Source organism: Anabrus simplex, chromosome 3, assembly GCF_040414725.1.
Source record: "Anabrus simplex isolate iqAnaSimp1 chromosome 3, ASM4041472v1, whole genome shotgun sequence".
Classification (NCBI taxonomy): Eukaryota; Metazoa; Arthropoda; class Insecta; order Orthoptera; family Tettigoniidae; genus Anabrus; species Anabrus simplex.
The window spans coordinates 235,254,346-235,281,186 of record NC_090267.1 but is presented as its reverse complement, the minus strand read 5'-3'; the positions used below and the strand labels follow the sequence as shown (position 1 = coordinate 235,281,186).

Genomic DNA, 26,841 nt, shown 5'->3' with positions numbered 1-26,841 from the left:
TATTATCTCCAGTCTTGAGTTCTTCCTTCACGACTGGGGTGTGTGTTTACTGCGAGTTACACAACATTTATTACCGTACGCATCCGTAATACAGGCATTATTAATGATTTCCGTCCAAACTTTAGAGATCACGGTTCTATTCGATCCTTTTTCTTACATTTTCCCCGTTAAAATGTCTAAAAGGAATTACCGGCCCCCACCGTTAGAGGAAGTCGATTTATGGGTTGTGATAAACGAAATGTTGGAATTTAGTGGGGAGAATAGTGATATTAGTGGTGTAAGTTCTGCCAAAGGGAAATTCGTAAGTGACAGGAACATACCTGGAATAAGTACTGCAGGCTCGAATGTACAGGGTTCGGGCCCAGCTGATGCGAATGTTCAGCAGTCACAAAAGAGACAGCAGGTGTTCGATTCTAGTTCAAGTAGGGACTATGACAGTGACAGTGGTGATGATAATACTGATTACAATTCAACCAGTGCAAGTTCTTCGTCAACTTATACTGAAAATGGACAAAGAAGGTCCCGCTTTGATCCAAAATTCCATCGTGATGTAAAAAAGGAGTTTTTATGGAAAACAAAACTGAGCGAAATATTTTAATTACTTTTTTATGACAATATATGCCAGAACATATAAAAGATGCCCAGCAGGAAATCGCACATAAAACCCAGTTTAGTAAGATGAAATGAAGGAGTCGAGATCAAGACCGGGCATTGCAAGTTACAATGATAAAACTAATTACAACAATTTAAAAATGATCAGTAAAAATATAATATGTCTATTAAAACATTTAGTGACTATTAAAATAGCTTGAAATGTAGGTGAATGATAAGAAATGTTATTGGTGCATTGCTTTGAATGATTATTCTTATGGAACAATGAACATAATCCTCACATGATGGCATTAAACTATTTATAGTTGTGAACACTTTACACCATAAGAGTGAACTATTGTGGACTGCTATCTTGTTACAGATGTCTTAAAATCACATGTGTTGGTTGAAAAACGAATTGTATGGATGGATAAAACTTCGCCTGGTTAGCGTAATATGGCTTTAAGAGACTCCCTTGTGTTATATGCCGTCGTAGTGTTATTCATTATATACTTTCATTAATCTTCGAACAGGGGACTAAAACATCTCATTAAAAAAAATGGAAAACATGAAACAGGTGAGCCCCTTGTGTTGGTTGAGGAATAAATGGTCCCTTAGTTGTTTACGGAGGCCTGATGGTCACTAACTTGTTGCTCCGTGTGTTCTCAACTGACACAAGGGGCTCACATAAAATCAGCTTCATGGTCCGTATCGCACTTCAATAGATTCACAATTAAGAATTTATTTATTTTCCACCTAGTCGATACAATGATTGCTTAAGGCAACTTAATGGTTAAAAGTGGTACATGTTTCGTATATTATCAACATCTTCAGCCACATAACACTGTTTAGATGAAAAATACATAAATTGACAAAGTACAAATGCTTTAGAGGAAGTGTCCTTAAAATTAACATTGATGTTAATTTTAATATTAATTAACATTGATGTTAATTTTAATATTAATATTAATTAACATTGATGTTAATTTTAATATTAATTTTAAGGACACTTCCTCTAAAGCATTTGTACTTTGTCAATTTATGTATTTTTCATCTAAACAGTGTTATGTGGCTGAAGATGTTGATAATACATGAAACATGTACCACTTTTAACTCTTTCCGGTCTAACTACGAGCATAGCTCGTAGCGGCCGAAATTACGCTCAGGCTGTGCTGCGGGCATAGCCCGTAGTAAGGTTTGACAGTTCACTAAAAATCGAGAACGAGTTATGCACATATTCTGGTGGTTACATCGTGTTTCTTCATATATTAGTTACGAGAGTATTTAAGCAGATGGCAGTGTTATATGTCTAAGTCAGAGAATTTACGATATTTTCGGTTAACATGCATCAGTAGATGTTGTCACTCAGTGAGATCTAAGACATGGCTTCTCGCGGCAAACATGTGCTTGACGAAAGTTATATTTTCGATATTTTATGATTTATTATAAGTTTATGCGCAAATGAACATATTATTGACATATGAATTCGAAACAACTTCTTACATTTCAATATGATTGGAGTTCATTTTACGGCCTATTGCATGTTCCCGCGTATTTCAAATTTGCTTGAATACGTAAGATTGTCTACATATTAGTAAAGTTGTCTGTTTAGAAGGCTGTATTTTCTCTTTCTCAGAAGTCTTTTGTGGTAAATGGATCATTTTTTTTTTTTTACATTTGAGTAACTTTTGACAAAATATATCAATTAAAATAAAATGTCATAAGAGCTTCCAATTTCATTATTGTAATTATTACTATTATTATTGAAAAATTATTATTTTTATATTGTACTCATTATTGTTGTTTTGTAATTGCATTGCACATTTTATATTAACAAAATAGTGTAAATGTAACAGTATTTCAGAAAACTGTACTTGCTTAAGTTATCCGTCAGACATTTTTTCCATTCGCAAAAAATGCTATAATATATAAACAATTTTAAAATCTCAAGTGACAATTGACATAATACAAGTAGCGTTTTTCAAAACCAGTTGCTCAAACAAGCACAAAGAAGAAAGAATCATGCAAATATCTCCTACAGGTACAGAGATATAATGTTTTAAATATCCTTAAAAATGCCCAGTCCAGAACGTTTGTTAGGGATATTAAGGCCCAGACTGGAATGGGTTAACCATTAAGTTGTCTTAAGCAATCATTGTATCAACTAGGTGTAAAATAAATAAATTCTTAATTGTGAACAAGGGGCTCACCCGTTTCATGTATTCCATCTGTGAGATCTTTTAGTTCCCTGTTTGAAGATTAATGACAGTATATAATGAATAACACTACGACGAAATATAACACGAGGGAGTCTCTTAAAGCCATATTACGCTAACCAGGCGATGTTTTATCCATCCGTACGGTTTGTTTTTCAACCAACACATGTGATTTTCAGACATCTGTAACAAGATAGCAGTCCGCAATAGTTCACTCTTTTGGTGTAAAGTGTTCACAACTATAAATAGTTTAATGCCATCGTGTGAGTATTATGTTCATCGTTCTGTAAGAATAATCATTCACAGCAACGCACCAATAACATTTCTTAGCATTCACCTACACTTCAAGCTATTTTAATAGTCACTAAATGTTTTAATAGATATATTATATTTTTACTGATAGCCCGCCTGGTGGCCATGATCGTTAAGGCGCTGAAGTCTAAAACGGTCTAACACCGAGGTTAGCTGGTTCGAGTCCCGTTGGTCGAAAAAATTTTCACCATCTGAATGTTGGCCGGCAGGGTAGGGGAGGTGGTGGTATACAATTTCTAATCACTAGATTGCGTGCCAAAAGCCTGGATTAAATTCCAAACCTCTCCGCAGTGCTCATATGGAGTGAGGGCATATGACGCTGTTGATGGTGATTCGTCCGTCGGATGGGGACGTTAAGCCTTGAGCAGACCCCTTGGTGCTATTCGACAGGAGTAGGCTATGTGCCGGCACCGGGTTTCACCCTCTCCCAACTATCATATATCACGTCATTCATTTCATCTCCCATTAACTCCTCTGATGAGGTTGACGTCAGGAAGGGCATCCGGTCAAAAAAAACCGCCACGACAAATTCATCTCACCTCATACCCGACCCCGTAGGGAAACGGGACAAGGGTTGGACAAACATTATATTTTTACTGATCATTTTTAAATTGTTGTGATTAGTTTTGTCATTGTATTATTAGACGTTTTTACGTTATATGTACTGGGATCAAGGCCCTGACCTACCTTGAATTAGGTTATTCTGGCTGATGATGCTCACAAAGTATGAACGAAACATGTCCTAATTTTAATATCTGTTAATGGTTTTATCGTAAATATAAAGGATTACTAGGTATTGGAAAGGTGGTTTTTATTAATGTATGAGCTTCTCATCAAGACTGGATCTGAACAAATAAGAACGAAATAAAGCTTCTTATCGCCATACTGATGCCGCAGGGAATTGTTCAGAAACCTAAATTAGGACACAATATTTCTCACATTCGCTTGTTCACTACACCTATTTTCTATGAGCTGATGACACAAAAGAGATTTTTTTTCTCGCTGGACTATGTGGCCTAGACAGTTGAGGCGCTGGCCGACCTTCTGACTCCAATTTGGCAGGTTCGATTCTGGCTCAGACCAGATGTATTTGAAGGTGCTCAAGTACGCCGGCCTCTTGTCAGTAGATTTACTGTCATGCAAAAGAACTCCTGCGGGACTAAATTCCAGCACCTCAGCGTCTCCAAAAACCCTAAACGTAAAGCCAATAACTTTATTATTAAATTATTATTATTATTATTATTATTATTATTACTATTATTATTATTATTATTATTATTATTATTATTATTATTATTATATTCTTTTTTTTCCTCCACAGTTTTTTTTACATATCTCTGACAATGAGGGGAGTCACGGATAAATTCCTCCCAAAATATATGATAAATCCAGTATTTGACCACCCGTTAGCAACATTTTAGGATGCTTATACCTTTGCTGGCACTGTCCATTGATAAGAACCTGTTGCTATGGAAAGTGTGGCTAGGGTGGAAAATTTACATACCAAGAAAACGATCGCTTTTCAGAATGGAATTGTAAATTATGCGATGTCGAGACAGGTTTTATAGCAGGGCTGGCCACAATGATTCTTGCAAGCCGCATGCGGCTCTTGAGTCAGTCTTGTGCGGTTCTTGACACCAACCTTAGAGTAAAATTAAATGATATAATTAATGGAATCTAAGGATATCTCGCAGCCGGCGACAGTCAGTAGCAGCGGTGTGCGGCTTAACGTTATTAGCGCTGTACGTTAGTGGCAAGACATGGGAGGTGAAGATAGTTCCGGCGCCTTCTGTTAGATAGTGCTTTGAGCGGGAGAGTTTGTCAGTGAATCAGTGTCGTGAGGTGAAGCCAGTCGTGTTCACGTATAGGCAGTAGTGAGTGCTGATACTTTTCTGTGTGGAGTTGTTGTGTGCTGTTTGAGTACAGTTGTGGCCTGGTGTCCGAACAGTTGCGATGCTGTCTAAGAAGCGTAAATATGAAGATTAGAATCAAGCTTTTAATACCAACTGGGAGGAAGAATTCGTTTTTGTAGAAAGAAACGGTAAGCCAATGTCTCTTTTGTGTCAAATAACTTTGTCACAGTTCAAGGCCAGTAATCTAATACGCCATCATGACACTAACCACGGCGGTTTCAACGAAGATTTTCTTGTTGGCTCTCAGTTAAGGAAAACCAAACTGAAATCACTAAAGGAAAAACTTCATGGTCAGAGTAGGGTTATGTCAATTTTTACCAAGGAAGCAGATTTGACAACCAAAGCTGGCTTCATCTTGGCTTTTAATATTGCAAAAGCAAAAAAGCCTTACACAGAAGGGGAGTTTATTAAGGACATGGCGCAAGTTATTTCTCTTTTAGAACCCAAAATAAGAAACTGCTGAAAATGATCAACGAAATGTCTGCTGCTAGACACACAATAGAGAGGTGAGTTTCTGTTATTAGTGCAGATATTTTAAGTAATTTACAAAAATATCTAAGCGAGTGCTCAGCAGTAAGTCTGGCTCTGGACGAGTCTACTGATATCAAAGATAAACCACAACTAGCCATATTTGTGAGGTATGTGTCAAAGGACTTGGAGGTGGTGGAAGAACTTTTAGTCCTGGTTACTTTCAAGGATATAACTCGTGGTTGTGACATTAAAGAAGCCTGGATGGTGTTTTACAAAAAAACTCAGTATCAGCATTGATACCGATGGTGCACCATCTATGAATGGCACGAAACAAGGGCTTATTGGGCTTTAAATGCTGACACATAATTTCCTGATTTCCTACCTGTACATTGTATTATTCACAGAGAACATTTAGCAGCAAAATATTTTCAGTATCCGTATATTATACAGGTAGTTCTAAAAATTGTGAACTGTATTCGCTCAAGTGTCAAAACACACCGACAATTCAAATCTTTTATAGAAGATATGAACAATGATGAGCTTCCTGATGATGTATCTTGGTACTGATTAATAAGATGACTATCGTATGTAATGTAAAAGTTTCAAACAAATGTATTTAAAAACCACTATTCCAAAACTTTAAAATCTCTAAGATACAAATACTACATACATGTTAAAATGGGACGTGTTTCGCTTAGGCTTTGTAAGCATCTTCAGCCATACTTAATCTAAAGCTAAGTCAGGGCCCTGAACTGGGTTTCTCATTAAAGTATAATAATACAAGATAAAACAGTCATAAAATCTAGTTTGTGGAAAAAGCAATACTTAATGCAAATAAAATTGAATAATGAACTTGTCTTAGTATTATATGAACATGGAATGAATACTAGTGTTCATCTAAAAAAGTACACGTTAGTTATTTGTAGAATGAGACAGTCATAATTATCTGACATACATTTGGATTGTACAGATTGTTTGACATTAATGAAGCGTGGATTAATTAAAAATGTCGAAAAATAAATCTTCGAGCGTCGTTGACTGAGAATCAGGTACGTAGAATACAGTGGAGTTGTTGACTCCAAGTGGTTGCGTGATACGGTCAAAAGGTGCTTGAAGCATCAGTATAGAAGTGCTGTGTCTCCTTCTAGAATAATCTTTGTAATAGATTGTAGTTGCCAGCTGTCTAGCGTAGATTCAAGAAATAGGGTGTTCAATAAAGCCTTAGATGTGGGAGAATTCGCAATGTAGTGCGTGTTGAAAACTGAAATGTGTAAGAAAATAAATGTAAGTTTTGAAACATAGAGAACATTCTATTAATGAGTGGAAGTTTAACAACGCTTACCCCTAGTGTTGACAGAGAGGTGACTAGTCTTGTTGGTTGTTTGAGACGATCTGGCAGTTGTTATTCTACTGCTACGTGTATTGTAGGGGTGTGTCTGTGAAGGCGGAGAATGAGTCAGGAGAGGGGAGGTAGGTGGAGCATTGAGGACATTAGGAGTAGGTGGAGGGGGTGTGACGTGAATGGGTGACTTGGGAGTGGCTACTATTGCGTTATGGAAATTGCTGACGTGTTTATAATTAAATATAATAAATATAAATATAAATATAAATATAAATATAAATATAAATATAAATATAATAAATATAATAATAATAATAATTATAATACATATAATACTAAGACAAGTTCATTATTGAATTTTATTTGCATTAAGTATTGCTTTTTCCACAAACTAGATTTTATGACTGTTTTGTCTTGTATTATTATACTTTAATGAGAAACCCAGTTCAGGGCCCTGACTTAGCTTTAGATTAAGTATGGCTGAAGATGCTTCCAAAGCCTAAGCAAAACATGTCCTATTTTAACATGTATGTAGTATTTGTATCTTAGAGATTTTAAAGTATGGAATGGTGGTTTTTAAATAAATTTGTTTGAAATTTTTACATTCTGTACTCCAATACGGCTATCATAATGAAACTCATAACGTGTAATAATAATAAGGTGGCTATCAGTAAGCAATGTTCTTGATGGATTTCTTGAATTACTTGATCCAATCAAACAGTTTATGGAAAGAAAATCATTCCCTGAACTTAATAACCCGCAGTGGTTGTTCGATTTGGCTTTTTCACAGATGTGGTCCAGCACTTAAAAACGCTAAACATATCTTTACAAGGAAGAGAAAAACTTTTATGAATTGGCCAAGACTGTATTTAGCTTTCATAGCAAGTTGAAGCTTTTTGGGAAAGACCTTCAGACTAAAATATTTTCTCACTTCAAATGTTTGAAGAAAATTACTGAAAGCCTTCCTGACGTTCAGGTGGAAACTGAAGATTACATGAGTAAAATGTCTGGCCTTGCTGAAGAAATCAGTGGCAGATTCAGTGATTTGAGATCAATTAAACCTTCATTTTTTTCCTGGAAAATTCTTTTGCTGTTCATGTTGTGGGCAATGGCTGTCCTGTTTCATCACCAATAACAAAGGATACAGCAGCTGTAGAGTTGGAGTTACTAGAACTGCAAGAGGATGAAGGACTAAAAGGACTCAAAGGAAGTGGCATTTTTACCATAGAATTTTGGAGGAATGTTCCAGAAGAAAAATACCACTAACAAAATTGTGCCAAGAGACTAATCTCAAACGTTGGGACTACTTATGTGAGTTAATCACTGTACTCAACGCTTAAATTCATTAATTCTAAATATCGATCTGAACTAACTGGTGAACATTTAAGTGAACTTGTGCAAAATGCGCTTACCAATTATCAGCCAGATATCAAAAAACTAACAGAAAAAATTAACACTCAAGAAAGCATTTCTCAAAAGTAAAATCTCATTCCTTGATGTGTACCTGAAAAATAATGTTGTGTGTAGTGTAGAAAATAAATGTTCCTTCATTTGTTATAAAATGAAAAGCGTGTCTACATTTTACAAACCATTTTCTAAACATGCTCCCAAATTTTGTCTCCTAAATTTGCGACTTCCAGAAGTAAGGTTAGTGGCCACCCCTGTTATATAGCATGATCTACTTCCATGTGATCATAATGAACAGCTGTAAAAGACATAACACTGTGAAGACTGTAAATACTGTAAATGTTACCTGTATTGTAGTGTAATATAGTCCGTGTATGTCACTTACGAATTGTAGGTAGGCTATATAAACTTGATCCCTCGAAAAAGCTAACCAACATAACAGGAAAATTTTGTGAGTATTATAATTTATTCTATTGTAAATCTTTTATGTACATGTGAACTTTGTAAATCTACAATTTACATATAGAGAAACGTTATTTCCAGGCAGAGATCATTAGTTAACTGCCTAAAATATTCAGGTAAAAGTTACTGTATAAACGAAAACCAGAGCTTTGCTATTAGGAAGAAGTAATCTCGATATCACAGTGTGAAAGCACTTAGTACGTTCTTGCACGAAGCAATGAAAAATTATAATAATAGAATTTTCCTACAATTAAATACATTATATTCAAGTAAATATTCCTCTTAGGGCCCTTCAATAGTTCATTATAGTCTAAGATTGCTTTTAATCAACATACATACATACATACATTATCATTATAGACTGTTATGCCTTTCAGCGTTCAGTCTGCAAGCCTCTGAGAATTTACTAAACGTCGCCACATTCCTCGATTTGCAACTAGTGTTGTGGCCTCGTTTAGTTCTATACCTCTTATCTTTAAATCGTTAGAAACAGAGTCTAACCATCGTCGTCTTGGTCTCCCTCTACTTCTCTTACCCTCCATAACAGAGTCCATTATTCTCCTCGGTAACCTATCCTCCTCCATTCGCCTCACATGACCCCACCACCGAAGCCGGTTTATGCGTACAGCTTCATCCATCGAGTTCATTCCTCAATTAGCCTTTATCTCCTCATTCCGAGTTCCCTCCTGCCATTGTTCCCACCTGTTTGTACCAGCAATCATTCTCGCTACCTTCATGTCTGTTACTTCTAACTTATGAATAAGATATCCTGAGTCCACCCAGCTTGCGCTCCCGTAAAGCAAAGTTGGTCTGAAAACAGACCGATGTAAGGATAGTTTCGTCTGGGAGCTAACTTCCTTCTTACAGAATACTGCTGATCGCAACTGCGAGCTCACTGCATTAGCTTTACTACACCTTGATTCAATCTCGCTTACTATATTACCATCCTGGGAAAAAAAACAACCTAAATACTTGAAATTATCGACCTGTTCTAGCTTTGTATCACCCACCTGACATTCAATTCTGTTGAATTTCTTACCTACTGATATCAGTTTAGTCTTCGAGAGGCTAATTTTCATACCATACTCATTGCACCTATTTTCAAGTTCCAAGATGTTAGACTGCAGGCTTTCGGCACAGTCTGCCATTAAGACCAAGTCGTCAGCATAGGCCAAACTGCTTACTACATTTCCACCTAACTGAATCCCTCCCTGCCATTTTATACCTTTCAGCATATGATCCATGTAAACTACGAACAGCAAAGGTGAAAGATTACAGCCTTGTCTAACTCCTGTAAGTACCCTGAACCAAGAACTCATTCTACCATCAATTCTCACTGAAGCCCAATTGTCAACATAAATGCCTTTGATTGATTTTAATAATCTACCTTTAATTCCATAGTCCCCCAGTATAGCGAACATCGTTTCCCTCGGTACCCTGTCATATGCTTTCTCTAGATCTACGAAACATAAACACAACTGCCTATTCCTCTCGTAGCATTTTTCAATTACCTGGCGCATACTGAAAATCTGATCCTGACAGCCTCTCTGTGGTCTGAAACCACACTGGTTTTCATCCAACTTCCTCTCAACGACTGATCGCACCCTCCCTTCCAAGATGCCAGTGAATACTTTGCCTGGTATACTAATCAATGAGATACCTCGATAGTTATTGCAATCCTTCCTGTTCCCTTGCTTATAGATAGGTGCAATTACTGCTTTTGTCCAATCTGAAGGTACCTTACCAACACTCCACGCTAATTTTACTACTCTATGAAGCCATTTCATCCCTGCCTTCCCACTATACTTCACCATTTCAGGTCTAATTTCATCTATTCCTGCTGCCTTATGACAATTGAGTTTATTTACTATCCTTTCCACTTCTTCAAGCATAATTTCACCAACATCATTTTCCTCCTCCCCATGAGCTTGGCTGTTTGCAACACCACCATGATGATTTCCTTTTACATTGAGAAGATGTTCAAAATATTCCCTCCACCTCTCCAGTGATTCCCTGGGATCTATTATGAGTTCACCTGAATTACTCAAAACACTGTTCATTTCCTTTTTCCCTCCCTTCCTAAGATTCTTTATTACTGTACAGAAAGGTTTCCCTGCTGCTTGACCTAGCTTTTCCAGGTTATTACCAAAATCTTCCCATGACTTCTTTTTGGATTCAACAACTATTTGTTTCGCTCTGTTTCTTTCATCTACGTACAAATCCCTGTCTGCCTCGGCCCTTGTTTGGAGCCATTTCTGATAAGCCTTCTTTTTACGTTTACAGGCTGCTCTCACTTCATCATTCCACCAAGATGTTCGCCTTTTCCCATCTTTACACACAGTTGTTCCAAGGCATTCCCTTGCTGTTTCTACTACAGCATCCCTGTATGCCACCCATTCACTTTCTATATCCTGAACCTGCTTACTGTCTACTGTTCGAAACTTCTCACTAATCATATCCATGTACTTCTGTCTAATTTCCTCGTCCTGGAGATTTTCTACCCTTATTCGTTTGCAGACAGATTTCACTTTCTCTACCCTAGGCCTAGAGATACTTAGTTCACTAGAGATCAGATAGTGGTCTGTATCATCGAAAAATCCACGAAAAACTCGTACATTCCTAAAAGATTTCCTGAATTCAAAGTCTGTTAAGATATAGTCTATTATGGATCTGGTACCCCTAGCCTTCCATGTGTAGCGGTGGATAGACTTATGCTTGAAGAATGTATTCGTAACAGCTAAACCCATACTAGCACAGAAGTCCAGCAAACGCTTCCCATTCCCATTAACTTCCATATCTTCCCCATATTTACCAATCACCCTTTCGTATCCTTCAGTTCTATTCCCAACTCTTGCATTGAAATCGCCCATTAGCACTATTCTGTCCTTGCTGTTGACCCTGACCACGATGTTACTAAGTGCTTCATAAAACTTGTCAACTTCATCCTCATCTGCACCCTCACATGGTGAATACACAGACACAATTCTTGTCCTAATTCCTCCCACTGACAAATTTACCCACATCATTCGCTCATTTACGTCCCTAACCAAAACTATGTTGCGTGCAATGGTATTCCTGATAAGGAGCCCTACCCCAGACCCTGCCCTTCCCTTTCTAACACCTGTCAAGTACACTTTATAATCTCCTATCTCTTCCTCCTTATCTCCCCTTACCCGAATATCACTTACTCCTAGCACATCCAGATGCATCTTCTTTGCTGACTCAGCCAGTTCTACCTTCTTTCTTCCATAAGCCCCATTAATATTGATAGCTCCCCATCGAATTCCATTTCGTTCGCCAAGTTGTTTCCAAGGAGTCCCTTGCCTGTCAAATGGGAGTGGGACTCCATTACTCCCATAGGTCCGAGGCTTGCTTAAAATGTTCTGAGCTCGGTAGATTCATGAAGCAGGATGCTACCCTACTTACACATAGTCCAAGTGAGGATCTCTCCTCTAACGGGTTATGGACCACCGGTGAATTGTATAGTCCTAGCCGCCTGAGCACAATGAGGGCCACGACTCAGAATATGTCCGAGATGCCCACTCCCATTCCATAACAACTGGTATCCCGACTCTCAGGACCACTTACTAGGCCACTCAGCCGTTGCCCATGGTTCACGAACTAGGACGTGACTACAGTAACTCACAAACATGAACCATTAATCAAGTAATTAAATATTTTCTTCAATCAGAGAATTCGCTCCCCACCTGGGAGTAAGCCGGTATGTACCAAGCTCCCCACGTAAGGGGTTAATGAATATTGTTTCCAAGTTATACACATTGTATTAGTTCATTACACTTGTGTCAGAGTTAAACCTCTACTGCATGAATTATTTTTAGTTTCTGTTTGGTGAAAAATATTTCAAGCTTTAAAGTGCAACTTACGTTCATTGTTTTAGATGTACCAACAATTCTTAACTGGGGCTAATACTTTAACACTCGTATGTGATGTTGTTTGCCATAATGGGATATACCGTATTTAGGCGAATAATCCCCGCACGTTAAAAAAAAAAAAATAAATTGAGGCACAAAATTGGGATGAGAGTTTTATTTGCATCAAGGTTGGCAACACGCTCCTGGTTCACTTAGTTTTCTATGTTGGGTGTTCAGTTATGCTTTGTGTAACCGCAGATGGAAGAAAACTGCCCCATAGGTCATATTTAAACGGAAAACAATTAAGACTTAATTCATAACTAATTTGTATTTTTAAAATATAGTATTTTACAGAGTAATTTAAATTCAAATTTTCTCAGCGTCACGATAGAATGCGTCTTCCGGAATGTGAATAGCTTATTAAAATAATAACATAAAGTTATTTATTAGACCACCTAATCAATACAAAATCGTCTTGGATGATTTACATAAATTTGTTAGCTAATAGTGGTACATGTTTCGCCTTCCCTGAAGGCATCATCAGCCATAGTCTTAACCTTAAATTAAAAATAAGCGTCTAAATAACATGTAGTAATGAAATGAATTTTAAAATCTTGAAGAGATTTGAAGTGAAATAACATTAAAAATAACAATGATGGTTTGAAAATACAATGTGATGAGATACAATAGTGGAAGTATTAACAAAATTAACATTAGAAGGCTGCTAAAATAAGTACAATGGATAAAACAACAGATTGTTATACAACAAGTAGTAAGATTGCATAAAAGTAAAGTTGATAGTCTGGCGGTTATAATTAGACGATGGCGAAAAATCTTATATAATCAAAGTAAAGAAGAGAGAATAAAAGTCAGAGTTAGTCGAGAGATCCGAAGTTAATCATGATCTTGAAGATAAAAGACGAAAGTCAGATGCATATGGTGAAGTTGTAGAACACTTTTTTGTTGAGGATATGAAGTTGGTGAATAGAAGTTGAAGAACAGTTTCATATAGGATCACTATGGACCATCTCAAAATTTGAAGTGATGTTCAAAATTTGTAAATTGTGAGTTTGTAGATATTCTAGTTGAAGAAGCATATAGAAGTGGAATCTGTAAATGGAAGCAAGAAAAGTAGGGTTAATTGTGTGAAAAGATATTTGAAAAATATTGAAGTAGAATCATATGCACTTACCATTTGACGGTGACAAAGATAGCTTGTAATATTATGAGTTAGAAGTATTTGCAACAGTAGACTTCTTGCTACGTGTGTTATAACTGAAGTTTTGTGCTGGAGGGGGATCTGTTTGCGTTGACGTAACTATTGGAGGGGGGCTGCTATTGGTGGGGGGGAAGGAAGAGAGTGTATTACTGCGCGTGTTGTAACGGTGTAAGGCTATTGGAGGGAGCGATGTTATGGTGGGTGTGGCTATGGGTTTATTGGTTGTATTTGAATTAGAGGTACTAGCGGCGGGGGGAAGGGAGGGGGGTATATTAGCTGTAGGGGAGGTGGGAACTCTAATTGATGTGAGGTTGAAGATTTTTAAGAATTTGTTGGTGAGGGAAGTTGATTCTCGTAATAAAATAAGAATCTGTTCATACAAGGGGATTTTTTTATCAATAGTGTCATTTAGATTTTTATCTTTATTAAAATGTTGGTCGAGGAAAATAAATAAGTTTTCATATTCTGTCATGAGTTTGCTTTTATCGACTCTTTTTAGGATATGGAGGTCTTGTTCTATTGTGGTGAATTTATGCCCGGTGTCCCTTATATGGTTGGCCATTGCGGAGAATTTGTTGTGTCTTTGGGCATTGTAATGCTCGGCGTATCTGGTAGAGAAGCTGCGCCCAGTTTGGCCAACATAAGAAAAATTACATGTAGAGCATTTCAATCTGTATATTCCTGATCCAGAGTAACTATTGTCTGTGATGTTAATAGAGTTGTGATTGAAGAATAAATTACGATTAGTGTTTTTTGTTGTGTAGGCTATTTTTATTTCGTGCTTCATTAATGAATTGGTTATCGGGTAAATGCTATGGTTAGTGAACGTGAATTTAGCGTATTTTGGTTTGACGGGTTTTAATGGAGTTAAATTGGTAGCTAGTTTCAGTTTGGTTTTATTGATGATTTTATCAATCATACTCGTGTTAAATCCATTGAATTTAGCTATTTCCTTGATGAATAGTAATTCTTTCTTTAAATTAATAGAGGACATAGGGATCTTTAATGCTCTATATATTAAACTGTGATAAGTGGCTTTTTTATGTGAGTTGGGATGTAAAGAATCATTTTTTATGGTTGTTGGAGAAAAGGTGGGTTTTCTGTATATTTGGAAGTCGAATTTGTTCATTGCTCGTGTGATTTTGATATCTAAGAAGTTCAAAGAGTTATTGAACTCATCTTCTTTAGTGAATTTAATATTATTATCTAAGTTGTTGAGGAATGATAGTATGTTATTGCTGTTGTTGATTTGTTTATCAATGATAGCTATGGTATCATCAACATAGCGATGCCAAAGACAGAGTCCGTTGATGTTCCATTTACAGATTCCACTTCTATATGCTTCTTCAACTAGAATATCTACAAACTCACAATTTACAACTTTTGAACATCACTTCAAATTTTGAGATGGTCCATAGTGATCCTATATGAAACTGTTCTTCAACTTCTATTCACCAACTTCATATCCTCAACAAAAAAGTGTTCTACAACTTCACCATATGCATCTGACTTTCGTCTTTTATCTTCAAGATCATGATTAACTTCGGATCTCTCGACTAACTTTGACTTTTATTCTCTCTTCTTTACTTTGATTATATAAGATTTTTCGCCATCGTCTAATTATAACCGCCAGACTATCAACTTTACTTTTATGCAGTCTTACTACTTGTTGTATAACAATCTGTTGTTTTATCCATTGTACTTATTTTAGCAGCCTTCTAATGTTAATTTTGTTAATACTTCCACTATTGTATCTCATCACATTGTATTTTCAAACCATCATTGTTATTTTTAATGTTATTTCACTTCAAATCTCTTCAAGATTTTAAAATTTATTTCATTACTACATGTTATTTAGACGCTTATTTTTAATTTAAGGTTAAGACTATGGCTGATGATGCCTTCAGGGAAGGCGAAACATGTACCACTATTAGCTAACAAATTTATGTAAATCATCCAAGACGATTTTGTATTGATTAGGTGGTCTAATAAATAACTTTATGTTATTATTTTAATCAAATATCATCAATACGGACCAAAAATTATATTTATTACATGTAATGTGAATAGCTTTCCGAACTTTCACTCTCTTCGGTGTGTCTACAGTGTGTTTCATAGTTGCAAACTTTGAGTGAAATCATAGTTTGTATTCAGTGTTTTATGGAATGCCACAACATCACGTAGCAGGCAGTACACGGAGAAGCAGAATCCGTGAACACTGGCGATGCCGACAGTTGGCGAAAAAGCGTGGCTCATAATCAATTCGTACACACCGGAAAATATTGTCAATGCCAGTGAAACTGCATTCTTTTAATGCCGAGATCAATGGACTTATGGTTTTAAAGGAACATTGTACTGTATTGCGATCCAGACGGAAACGAAAGACTTCCTCCCCTTGTCATAGTAAAGTTCGGTAAGCCATGATGTTTGCGTGCAAGTACAAGGCATCTAAAAATGCAAACATTGCAGTAATCCAAAAAGTAAGGCACTTGCACAGGGAAGCCAGCATAATTTGCCCTCGTCTTTGAATTTTGGATTTTTTTGTTGTTGTTGCATGAGGTTATGTTTGCCAGTGATTTACCCAAGTGCTTTATTTGAATAATGTAAATTCACCTTATTGGATACATTTCAGAAATCGTCTCTTTCCATGGCATTTGAAAGGTTTAAACTGTGAATCAAGGTGTTGCATGCATTAATGGGTCTTAGACTACTTTGTAACACAGCAAGGTTTGGCATTTCTGGATTATGAGAGAAATGCCATGGCGGGAAATCGTACAAGGATAGAGTCACAGTCCTGTGTTGCAATGCAGATGGAAGTGAGAGACTTCCTACTTCCTTCCCTCATCATAGGAATGTTCGATAAGCCATGATGTTTTAAGGGCATCAAGTACTTTCCGTGCAAGTACAAGGTAAGGTAAGGGTGTATTCTGCCTGAAGGCAGGTCCGAACCTCCACAGAGGTGTGCCTGAGCGGGAGTTTACGTACGGTAGGGTGTGCAAGTACAAGGCATCTGAAGCACTTGCACAGGGGGGCCAGCATAGATTTCTCCTCATCTTTGAATAATTTTTCCCCTTTTGTTACATGAGGTTATGTTTGCTATGAGTTATCCAGTTGCATTGTTTGAGTACTGTAAATGCGCCTTGTTGGATACGTTTTGGAAATAGCTTTTTCCGTTGCATTTGAAGGGTTTTAACTGTGAATCAATGTTTATTGCTTGCAGTAATGGGTCTTAGAATATTTTGTGACGTGGCAATGGTTGGCATTTCTGAATTACTAGTTGGCCGTTAATCCAAATTCATTAATTTGAAGTCACATTTTTGCGTCCGTATGACTTCGAATTAACAAGGTTTTTCTGTATTATGAAACTAACAAACAAGTTCGCAGGTGTGTCAGTTTCAAGTGTTTACATTGCACGAAAAGAATTATCCACCACTGGTCATGTTACTATCCGAGTATAAAGAGACTGTGTGTGCGAAGTGTTTTAGACATGGAATGTGACAAATTTGTAAGTAATTTAGAAGAGGATTCTAGTGATACAAGAGACAAAGAATCTTCCAATCTACAGTGAATCGAGCCTATTGCAAGTTCATATTAATGAAATATCTCTCACGTAAGAATGCCTACTTGCTAATTTTCATAGTAAATATATAGCAGTGATAATGCATTTTTATGATCTCTAATATGTTCAAGCAAAGTAGCTATATCTGTCATGTTCATATTTGTGTAAATACCACGTGGAACTCGAGGAGTGATATGAAAAGTTTGTTTATGGCTGCGTTACTCTTTTGATAGAAGGAATTTTAGTTCATTTCATTCTTTTCAAAAGGGTCCTTCCTAAAATTAGGGTGCGGGGATTATTCGGTGCCAGGGATTATTCACATAAATATGGTATATACCAGTTTTCGCGATTTTTACGCTGAGCTTTTAACATTCAAAGACCGAACATTGCCCTGTCCGCTATCTCTATCCATTTACACAGGTGAAAAGTTATGTTGCCTAATGGCAACACTATGCAGTAGTGGGTTAAGAAAAGTGCAATTTCATTTTTCATACAGTACTGTATTAGTGGGTTACCATAATAAAACAAAGTTTTAGTGTATTATCCTCCTACTTAGCAAAATAATTTAATTGTCCTTCAATAAAATCTGGTATCTTGCAAAAATAGATTTTAGGCAGAGATATTTGACGTCACACTTAAAATTTGCTTTAGTGCCACCCTCGCTTTATGCCATAAAATATTATTCAGTGGATGGTGGCACTGTATCGGGGCTTGACTCTGCCAACAAAATCAAAGCTGGTGATGTTCAATCAGTACTTCATACCAGTCTTAACCTATGGTATCAAAACTTGCACCTTCACTAAGAAGGTTGCAGACAACTGAGATGAAGTTCCTAAGGTCCACAATTCAGAAAACAAAATTGAACAAGTTAAAGAATGACATGGTTGGAAAGGAAGCTGGGTTTGAGACGACATTGTTAAATCGGGTCAGCATGTCCAGACTGAAGTGGTTTGGGCATGTAATGAGGATGGAGCCAACAAGGACAATTTATTTTAACATGGATGGACATGTGGCAGGAAAACAGATGGTGGGAAGACAAGTACCCACTGAATGGACATTGTAAAGATGGACATTGCAGATCGGGGAAGGACATTGGAGGATGGCATTAACAACAGAATATATCTTAATGAAGCAGAGTGGAAGAGGCTTGCCAACAGTGCTTGTGAAACTGGAACTGTAAAATGATAATGATGCTATATAAAAGAAAAAAATATAATTGGTAAAGGTAATCCATTTTCTACATTCTCAGTAACAACATGACATTGCCCTAATAAATTGGCTCAAAGTTCACTAACCAATGTTGTGTTAGTTTGCAGCCCTCCTGAGTACATTTTTATGTTGGCAACATAGCCAGATTTGTTGTGAGCAGCAGTGTAAAATTTTATGCTGTATTAGTGTGGTTTCTTTTTCAGATACATGCGGAATGCTGTTCTGCGTAATGTGTAAGATTCATGTTCCGTATTGATGGTGTAAACGCTATTCTACCTCAAAGTGAACACAGGCCTCCATCAATTGTCAAGTTACATTCTGGGTGAAATGAAATATGGCATTTTGCAACTAACGCATAATAAAACAGGCTTATTTTATGCAGTTCCATACTGATTTTGAGTATAAAAGAGTTTACAAGCAGCATATTTAAAATCTGAAAAAAATCTGTTCAATAACTTCCTAGCAAGCAAGGTTTGGATTGGAAGATATAGTTACTCTAATAATCACCTAGTCTTGATGATTTCACCACACAGAAAAATACAGAAAATATAATAGAGTTCAGATAATTTGTAATCTAATCTAATTCAGTTCGTAGTTCTTTTTGTGGGGCAAGGGGCATCCGGGAAAGCAGCCTTAGCAAACACCCGAGCTGATTGTGATAGACTTGGTTACGTTTCCTTCATGGATGATTCGACATTCATATCCATCATACATCTCATGGATTATGTTGGAGATTTTGACAAAAATGCCCTATTCATTGAGTACATTCCATATTGTATTCCAGTTCACCGAGTTCACGCTTTGTTCTAGAATGAAGCTAAGAATATTTACGAGATCACTACCGGTACAGCTGTGATTATTGTGGAAGCCAGCTTGTTATTGGTGCAGTTTGCGATCGAGTGTGTCCTTGATTCGATTGAGGACGGTTCTTGATAGCAATTTGCAGGGGATGGACAACAGTGTGATGACTCTCCAGTTGTTGTAGTCCAGAGTCATATATCTTTGGGATCTTTATGATTAGTCCTCTTTTCAATTCCTTTGACCATTTCTCTTCTTGCCATACCTCTTTTCAAAATTTGGCTTCCGTTGGTCGACCAATATTTCCGTATCAACTTTGATAATGTCTGGGGAAGTGTGATAGACTCCTGGTGTCTTACTGTTCTTCGTTCGGTTTAGTGCTATAATGTAACTATTTAAAATAGTTACATTATACATTCAGACTAGTCAATACGGACCTAACACAATATTAACCTATCATGGTTAAGTTTTTTAATGGTTTAGTGCTGTTCATATTCCTGCTGTAGTTCAACTGTGCAGCAGGATATCAGGATCTGCACTTACAGTTTTCTGAGAAACATTTCCTCGGATAACGTGGTTGTGAGCTGTACAGTTCCTTACTTTCACCTTTATATGGAGCTTCTGCATCTTTCTCTGAGAGTTTATTTATCAATAGATGGTGATTCTTCTGCACACTTTTCTTCACTTCTCTGTTGATATCAATGTATTCTGCTTGCAGTTGTTCTTTCTGTGTTTGCTATGCAGTTGTTGATCTCAGATTTCTTAGATCTTCGAAGTTAAATAACATCCCAGGTACTTTTGGACATTCAGTTCTTCTTTTGTCATTCTTAATAGCCTAGAACTGCTTTGCATTATCAAGTAAAACTTTAAAGAAAGTCTTATCTCATACGGTTTCATTGTCTAAATCTGGTTCAGTAGGTAGTGCGTCATAGCGGTTCCAGAGTTTTCTTCTGAATTCTTCCCTTGTTGTATCGTCCTTTTGTTTCTCGGTCCCCAATTTCCTGTTGAGTCTTCTAAATTTTCTGTGAGCTGCCATTATTTCCAGTTGGAATTCTTCAAGTTTAAGGTGCTGATAGCTACAGACATCTGCTCCTCAGTTGTTCCTAACGTCACTTAATGAGTGCCAGAACTTCTTGCTTATGACACTGTGGGCAATCTGGTTTTCAGTATTGTGGTCAGGAGATACCCATGGGATTTTGTGGTAACGTTGTGAGGAAAAATAGTTCCACCTATAATCTAGTCATTACTTGAACAGAATTTGGTGAACATTTCTCCATTTTCATTCCTTTCCTCAAGGCTGTGAACAGTCATCACTTGCCTCAGTTCTTTGGCGTTTAGATCACCCATAACTTCCAGGATAGAAGAATGTGAGACGCTCAAGTGTTTGCAGTTCACCGAAGTCTGACCACCTAACTCATGCAGTCCGAAGATGTCTTATTTCTTCTTCTGTGAATCTGTCTTGAGACAGGTATCAACTGGACATCCACCATGATTCTCTGGCCTGAGCATTTTTTTTCAGCTGTTCATAGCTTCTACCTTGCTCGACATCTGCCTGCCCACTTCACTTCTTACGGTCTTCTCCACAACCATATTTCAAAACTTTCCAAATACGTTGTATCTTTCTTTCTTTCTTTCTTAATGTCCATGTTTCATCTCTGTGTGACACCATACTCCACACAAAACACTTTGTGAAATTTCTTAAATTAATAGGGATTGCCGTAGACATCAAAAGTCCTCCTGCTTTTCCGAAAGGTTCTTTTCCCTTAGATATTCTCTTTTTACGTCTTTTGTACAGTTTCCATTCCATTTTAACAAACTTCCCAAATATCTGAATAATTTTACTTGTTACAGACTATAAATCTGATGTTAGATCCGTATTGATGATTTAGATCAGAGTATTAAATTCGCTATGGAAATGGAGAACAATAATTTGCTTAATTATTTAGACATAACAGCATCATGCCACAAGAATAATGACCTGGCATTTAACATTCACAGAAAACCAAGTTATACTGCTAATACCTTTAAACAAACAGCATGTTAGAGAGAGCTTTAAAAAAATCCCGCCCTCAAAGAAAAATTTGAAAAAATAAATCAAGTCCATCCACAGAATAGCCATGAGTAATGGATTTAGCACGAAGTTTATAAATAAGCTTAGAAAAGAGACAAACAAGCCCATAACCTCTTTGATAAAAGAGTCAAAAACTAAAGAAAAGTATGCCACATTTCACATTTAGTAATAGTAACAACAACAACAACAACAACAATAATAATAATAATAATAATAATAATAATAATAATAATAATAATATACAGTGCATACAATCACGTCCTAACAAAAGCAGAACCTAAAAAATGCTTTTAAAACAAGCAACACTAATGAAAAAATAGTTGTTTAACCCTCACACAGTAAATAGTAGCAATAAATACACAAATTCTGTGATATATATAAAGTGTAATGCCAGGGATGCAGTGCAACTTACTTCGGACAAACTGGCAGGAACTTCTTCGTAAGATATACAGAACACCGCAATGCTTTAAAATATAATAGTTTCTCAGCCAAGAGTAACAATCACCAAGACCAAAATCATAATTATACCACAATAGATCAAGATCTATAAATTCTACATTGTGAACAAAAAGGTCCACTACTCAACATCTTAGAGAATTTTTACATTAGTATGGATCAGTACAAGAATCCAGCTCTCAACGTAAATGACATAAATGAAAATAAATGAAATCCTATCTTGGCCATAAGACCTATCTGTGTCGGTGCGACGTAAAGCCACTAGCGAAAAAAAAATCTTACAGTCATCACCTTAGACTTGCCAATGTTGACCATTCTGAACTATTTGCCCACTCTTTTAATATTTTCAAACATGACTTTTAGGTCTGTCTCTGATTCCGCTAAAACCTCCATATCATCTGCATATTTTGTTGTCTTTAGTGGTTGTCCACCCACTACAACACCCCTTGGCTTTTTCAAGGACTTCTATAACAGATTTGCAGTATATATATTGAACAGCACCAGTGACATATAACATCCTTGTCTCACTCTTTAAATCAAAATAATTGTATTTGCAAATGAGGTGTCTACCTAAGTGGCAAATGGTACACTAAAATACATTATTGTCAAGCACTAAATTTTAAATTAACAAGAGAAGAAGACATTTTCCTAAAATACAGTATTATACAATTTACATTAATAATTTTTTCTATTAAAAACACAGCTCATCCTTAATAAATGTATATTGTTTACAAAATTCTACTTATAATATCTACTGTACTTAAAAACATAATCAACTCATATACAGCATGTGGAATTACTTCAAATAATACTATACAACTGTTATAAGGTTAAAATTTACATTGCATTTATTTATTTATTTATTTATTTATTTATGTATTTTATTTATTTATTTATTTATTTATTTATTTATTTATTTATTTATTTATTTAATATTTATTTATTTATTTATTTATATTTATTTATTTATTTATTTATTTATTTATTTATTTATTTATTTATTTATTTATTTATTTATTTATTTATTTATTTACCTAAGTAACATAACGACCTTCTGCGTCTTAACCAGAGCCCCTTTTGCCACCACTTTTCAGAGTTCCTGAAGGGCCTTCACAGCTGCTGTAGCGGTCCCAGGGCCCTCGAAGTCTCCACTGTACTTCACCCCTACAGGCAGTCCCCTACTTCGGCTGTCCAATCTCCATAGGCCAGGGGATGGAGTTAATTTATCCACACACATTTTTTATTTATAATAACCTGCACTGGTCAAATGCCCTCTAACATTTAATTTATTTTCTCTGTTGCTGTTTATTCTCTCCTTGAATATCTGTACAGATTTTGGGAAAGGATCAAACACTACCCCTGGTAAACTGTTCCACTCCTTCATGCCTTTCCCAATGAATGAAAATTTACCCCAATCGCTTCTGCTAAAATTCCTTCTAATTTTATACTTGTGGTCAGTACTGCCGATATAATTATTTTCCAACTGAAGCCTCTCACAGATTTCTCCCCATGCTGCTTCTCCTGTATAGGCTCTATATAATCCTATAAGTCTAGTTTTCTCCCTTCTCTTACTTAAAGTTTCCCACCCAAGTTCCTCTAACATTTCTGATACACTACTCTTTCTCCTGAAATTGCCTGTTACAAATCTTGCTGCTTTCCTCTGCACACTATCTATTTCTTTTATTAGGTTTTCTTGGTGTGGATCCTAAATACTGTTTGCATATTCCAATAATGGACGAACCATGCTTAAGTAACTTTTATCTTTTAATTTTTTTTGCATCCTTTAAGTAGCCTCATTTTGACATGTAACGATCTGTATGCTTTCCGAACAATGTCATCAACATGACCCTTCCAGTGCAAATTACTTTCAAATCTCACACCTAAGTATTTGCACTTGCCATCTTTTGGGATAACTACCTCATCCAAAGTATATTTAAATTCAGTTTTAAAGCTCCTGTTTGTAAATGTTGTAATAGTTGATTTGCCTCCATTAACCTTCATATTATTTTCTTCAACCCATTGTTGGATACTCTCAAGGTCTCTTTGTAATTCTGAACAATCCTCAATGTTATTTATTTCCCTATAAACAATTATGTCACCTGCATACAATCTCATCTGTTATATTGTTCCCTAAATCATTTGCGTATATTAAGAAAAGTAACGGACCAATTGTACTACCCTGTGCAATTCCCTTCCAAACTTTCTCTTCTTGTGATACATTATTCCTTACTTTGACTTTCTGAACCCTTGAATTTAGAAATGCTTTTATCCAACGTATAACCCTTACGTCCAATCCTATTCCCTCCAGTTTCTTTAATAATATTCCATGTTCCCTTCTATCAAAGGCTTTGGAAAGATCTGTGGCTATGCAATCTAACTGGCCTCCTGAATCCAACTGATCTGATATGTCCTGCTGAAATCCCACCAGTTGTGCCTCATAAGAAAATTTCTTTCTGAATCCATACTGGCTCCTCATGAATCAATTCTTATCACATATTCCTCTGATATACTCTTCACTGGGCGAGTTGGCCGTGCGCGTAGAGGCGCGCAGCTGTGAGCTTGCATCCGGGAGATAGTAGGTTCGAATCCCACTATCGGCAGCCCTGAAGATGGTTTTCCATGGTTTCCCATTTTCACACCAGGCAAATGCTGGGGCTGTACCTTAATTAAGGCCACGGCCGCTTCCTTCCAACTCCTAGGCCTTTCCTATCCCATCGTCACCATAAGACCTATCTGTGTCGGTGCAACGTAAAGCCCCTATCAAAAAATAAAAAATAAAAAAAGATATACTCTTCTTCCAATACCCGTTCCCTCTATTTCATATTGAATTAAGGAATCTTTGATACAGACAATATGAAACTTGTTTCATATGAAATGTGATTATGCGTACACATTCTCACATGTTGACATTGCACATTGTGCTATCCTAGGTGTTCACTACACTGCTTAGAACACACCTTCTAATGCTTTCATGGCATTGCTCCCTGTGGGCTGGGGCATGTGCAAATGTGTGTTCACAAACATCCCAAGGGTTGCTTTCTGGTCGGCATAGGAAAGACCAAGATTGACCACACAGGTGTGATGCAAAACTTTTTTTTTGATGCCTGTATATAAAAAATTGTGTACCTTTTAGTTTCTTCATTAAGACTGGTTGACATCATTATCTTTCTAGATGAAAACTTATATTTTGAATTCTGTATTGGTCTGTTTGGCTTTCTGTTTTTCTTATAGTTCGGTGCCAATTCCAAAGTGCAATTGGAATACTGGTGGGAAGAAGAGGTTAAGCCTAAAAGTCCTTTACCAGAAGGAGATGAAGAATTATCTGTCAGTCCAGTTGCTACTGTGCTTCAGAAATTGGTTTCTATTGCAAAGCTCAACTACAGGAAAGCTAAGGTTGGTAGTTCATTTTACTCATTTCTTCACTGTATTAGTTGAATTACTGAAAGTAAAATCTCCGATTGCCTGTAAGATGTTTATTCATCAATTATTCACATAATTTTTCAAGTGTAAAGGGCAAGGTAATGTGAACCATGTCAGAATGCAGTTCCCAGGAGAGAACTATAATTTAATTTCACCAATGGCAAATGTTAAGGTAACTAACCTCTTTAGGTCTTTTCAGTCATGAAATTACCATTGTTTCGCCCCAGTGTGGCAGTGGGCCTGTCGGTTGGATCGCCACACTCCTCCAAGATGTTGGCAGCTGCAGTAGTGCACTGGTAAGACATCACTGTGAAACACTGATAATATCATGATTAAAAAGCCCTAAAGAACTTGAATACTTTAATCTGAGCCATATTTATTGTTCATTTGTTGGAAGGCATTCATTTGGATAGATGCTATTTTATCGGTTTATTGCAAGTTATAAGGTTTAAATAATAATTTTTTGTTATGTGCATTGGAAATTATAAAAATTTATAGAAAGTTCCTGTTGCAAATTATACCTTGCCCTTGTTATGGCATTTTTGGCTTGTGGCATTTATTGTCAGTTTCACTGGAAACTTAAGATGATTTTCCTTTCAGGTATGCTCATTATCAAAATTATAGTAATACCTTAATATTGTGCATTACTTTCCAATTTAATACAGGGATATTAGAAATTTGTTAACCTGAAAGTACAGTAAAGCTTCATTTATATGAAGAAAAAGTATGTGTGGAAAAAAAAAAAAAAGGATCCCTATAGGAGTGTATTGCATTGAAAATTATATATTTGGGTTAATATAAACTTGCAGTAGATATTGTACAAAATTCTGTTAAACTACTCAGAAAAAATCAATTATTTTAAACTGTTTGATATTACCTGTTGCACAGCATGAACTATGCCCTCACATTTCAATACAGCAGAACACATATTTAGCGTTTTTACAGGGACCTGAATTTTTTAACCATAAATGGCGGTTCATGTTTGTGGGTTACTGTAGTCACGTCCTAGTTCATGAACCATGGGCAACGGCTGAGTGGCCTAGTAAGTGGTCCTGAGAGTCGGGATACTAGTTGCTATGGAATGGGAGTGGGCATCTCGGACATATTCTGAGTTGTGGGCCTTCTTGTGCTCAGGCGGCTAGGACTATACAATTCACCGGTGGTCCATAACCCGTTAGAGGAGAGATCCTCACTTGAACTATGTGCAAGTAGGGTAGCATCCTGCCTCATGAATTTACCGAGCTCATAACATTTTAAGCAAGCCTCGGACCTATGGGAGTAATGGAGTCCCACTCCCATTTGACAGGCGAGGGACTCCTTGGAAACAGCTTGGCGAACGAAATGGAATTCGATGGGGAGCTATCAATATTAATGGGGCTTATGGAAGAAAGAAGGTAGAACTGGCTAAGTCAGCAAAGAGGATGCATCTGGATGTGCTAGGAGTAAGTGATATTCGGGTAAGGGGAGATAACGAGGAAGAGATAGGAGATTATAAAGTGTACTTGATGGGTGTTAGAAAGGGA

At 36.6% G+C, this 26,841-nt stretch overlaps 1 protein-coding gene across 1 annotated transcript in view; it reads left to right on the top strand.

Annotated features, from left to right (window-relative positions):
• Nucleotides 1-26,841, top strand: part of crm (cramped chromatin regulator) — a 350,810-nt gene that overhangs the window by 193,053 nt on the left and 130,916 nt on the right. Inside the window, exon 8 of the mRNA XM_068226835.1 lies at nt 25,130-25,291. Within this exon, the coding sequence (XP_068082936.1) occupies nt 25,130-25,291 (162 nt within the window). The remainder of the gene's footprint in view (nt 1-25,129; nt 25,292-26,841) is intronic.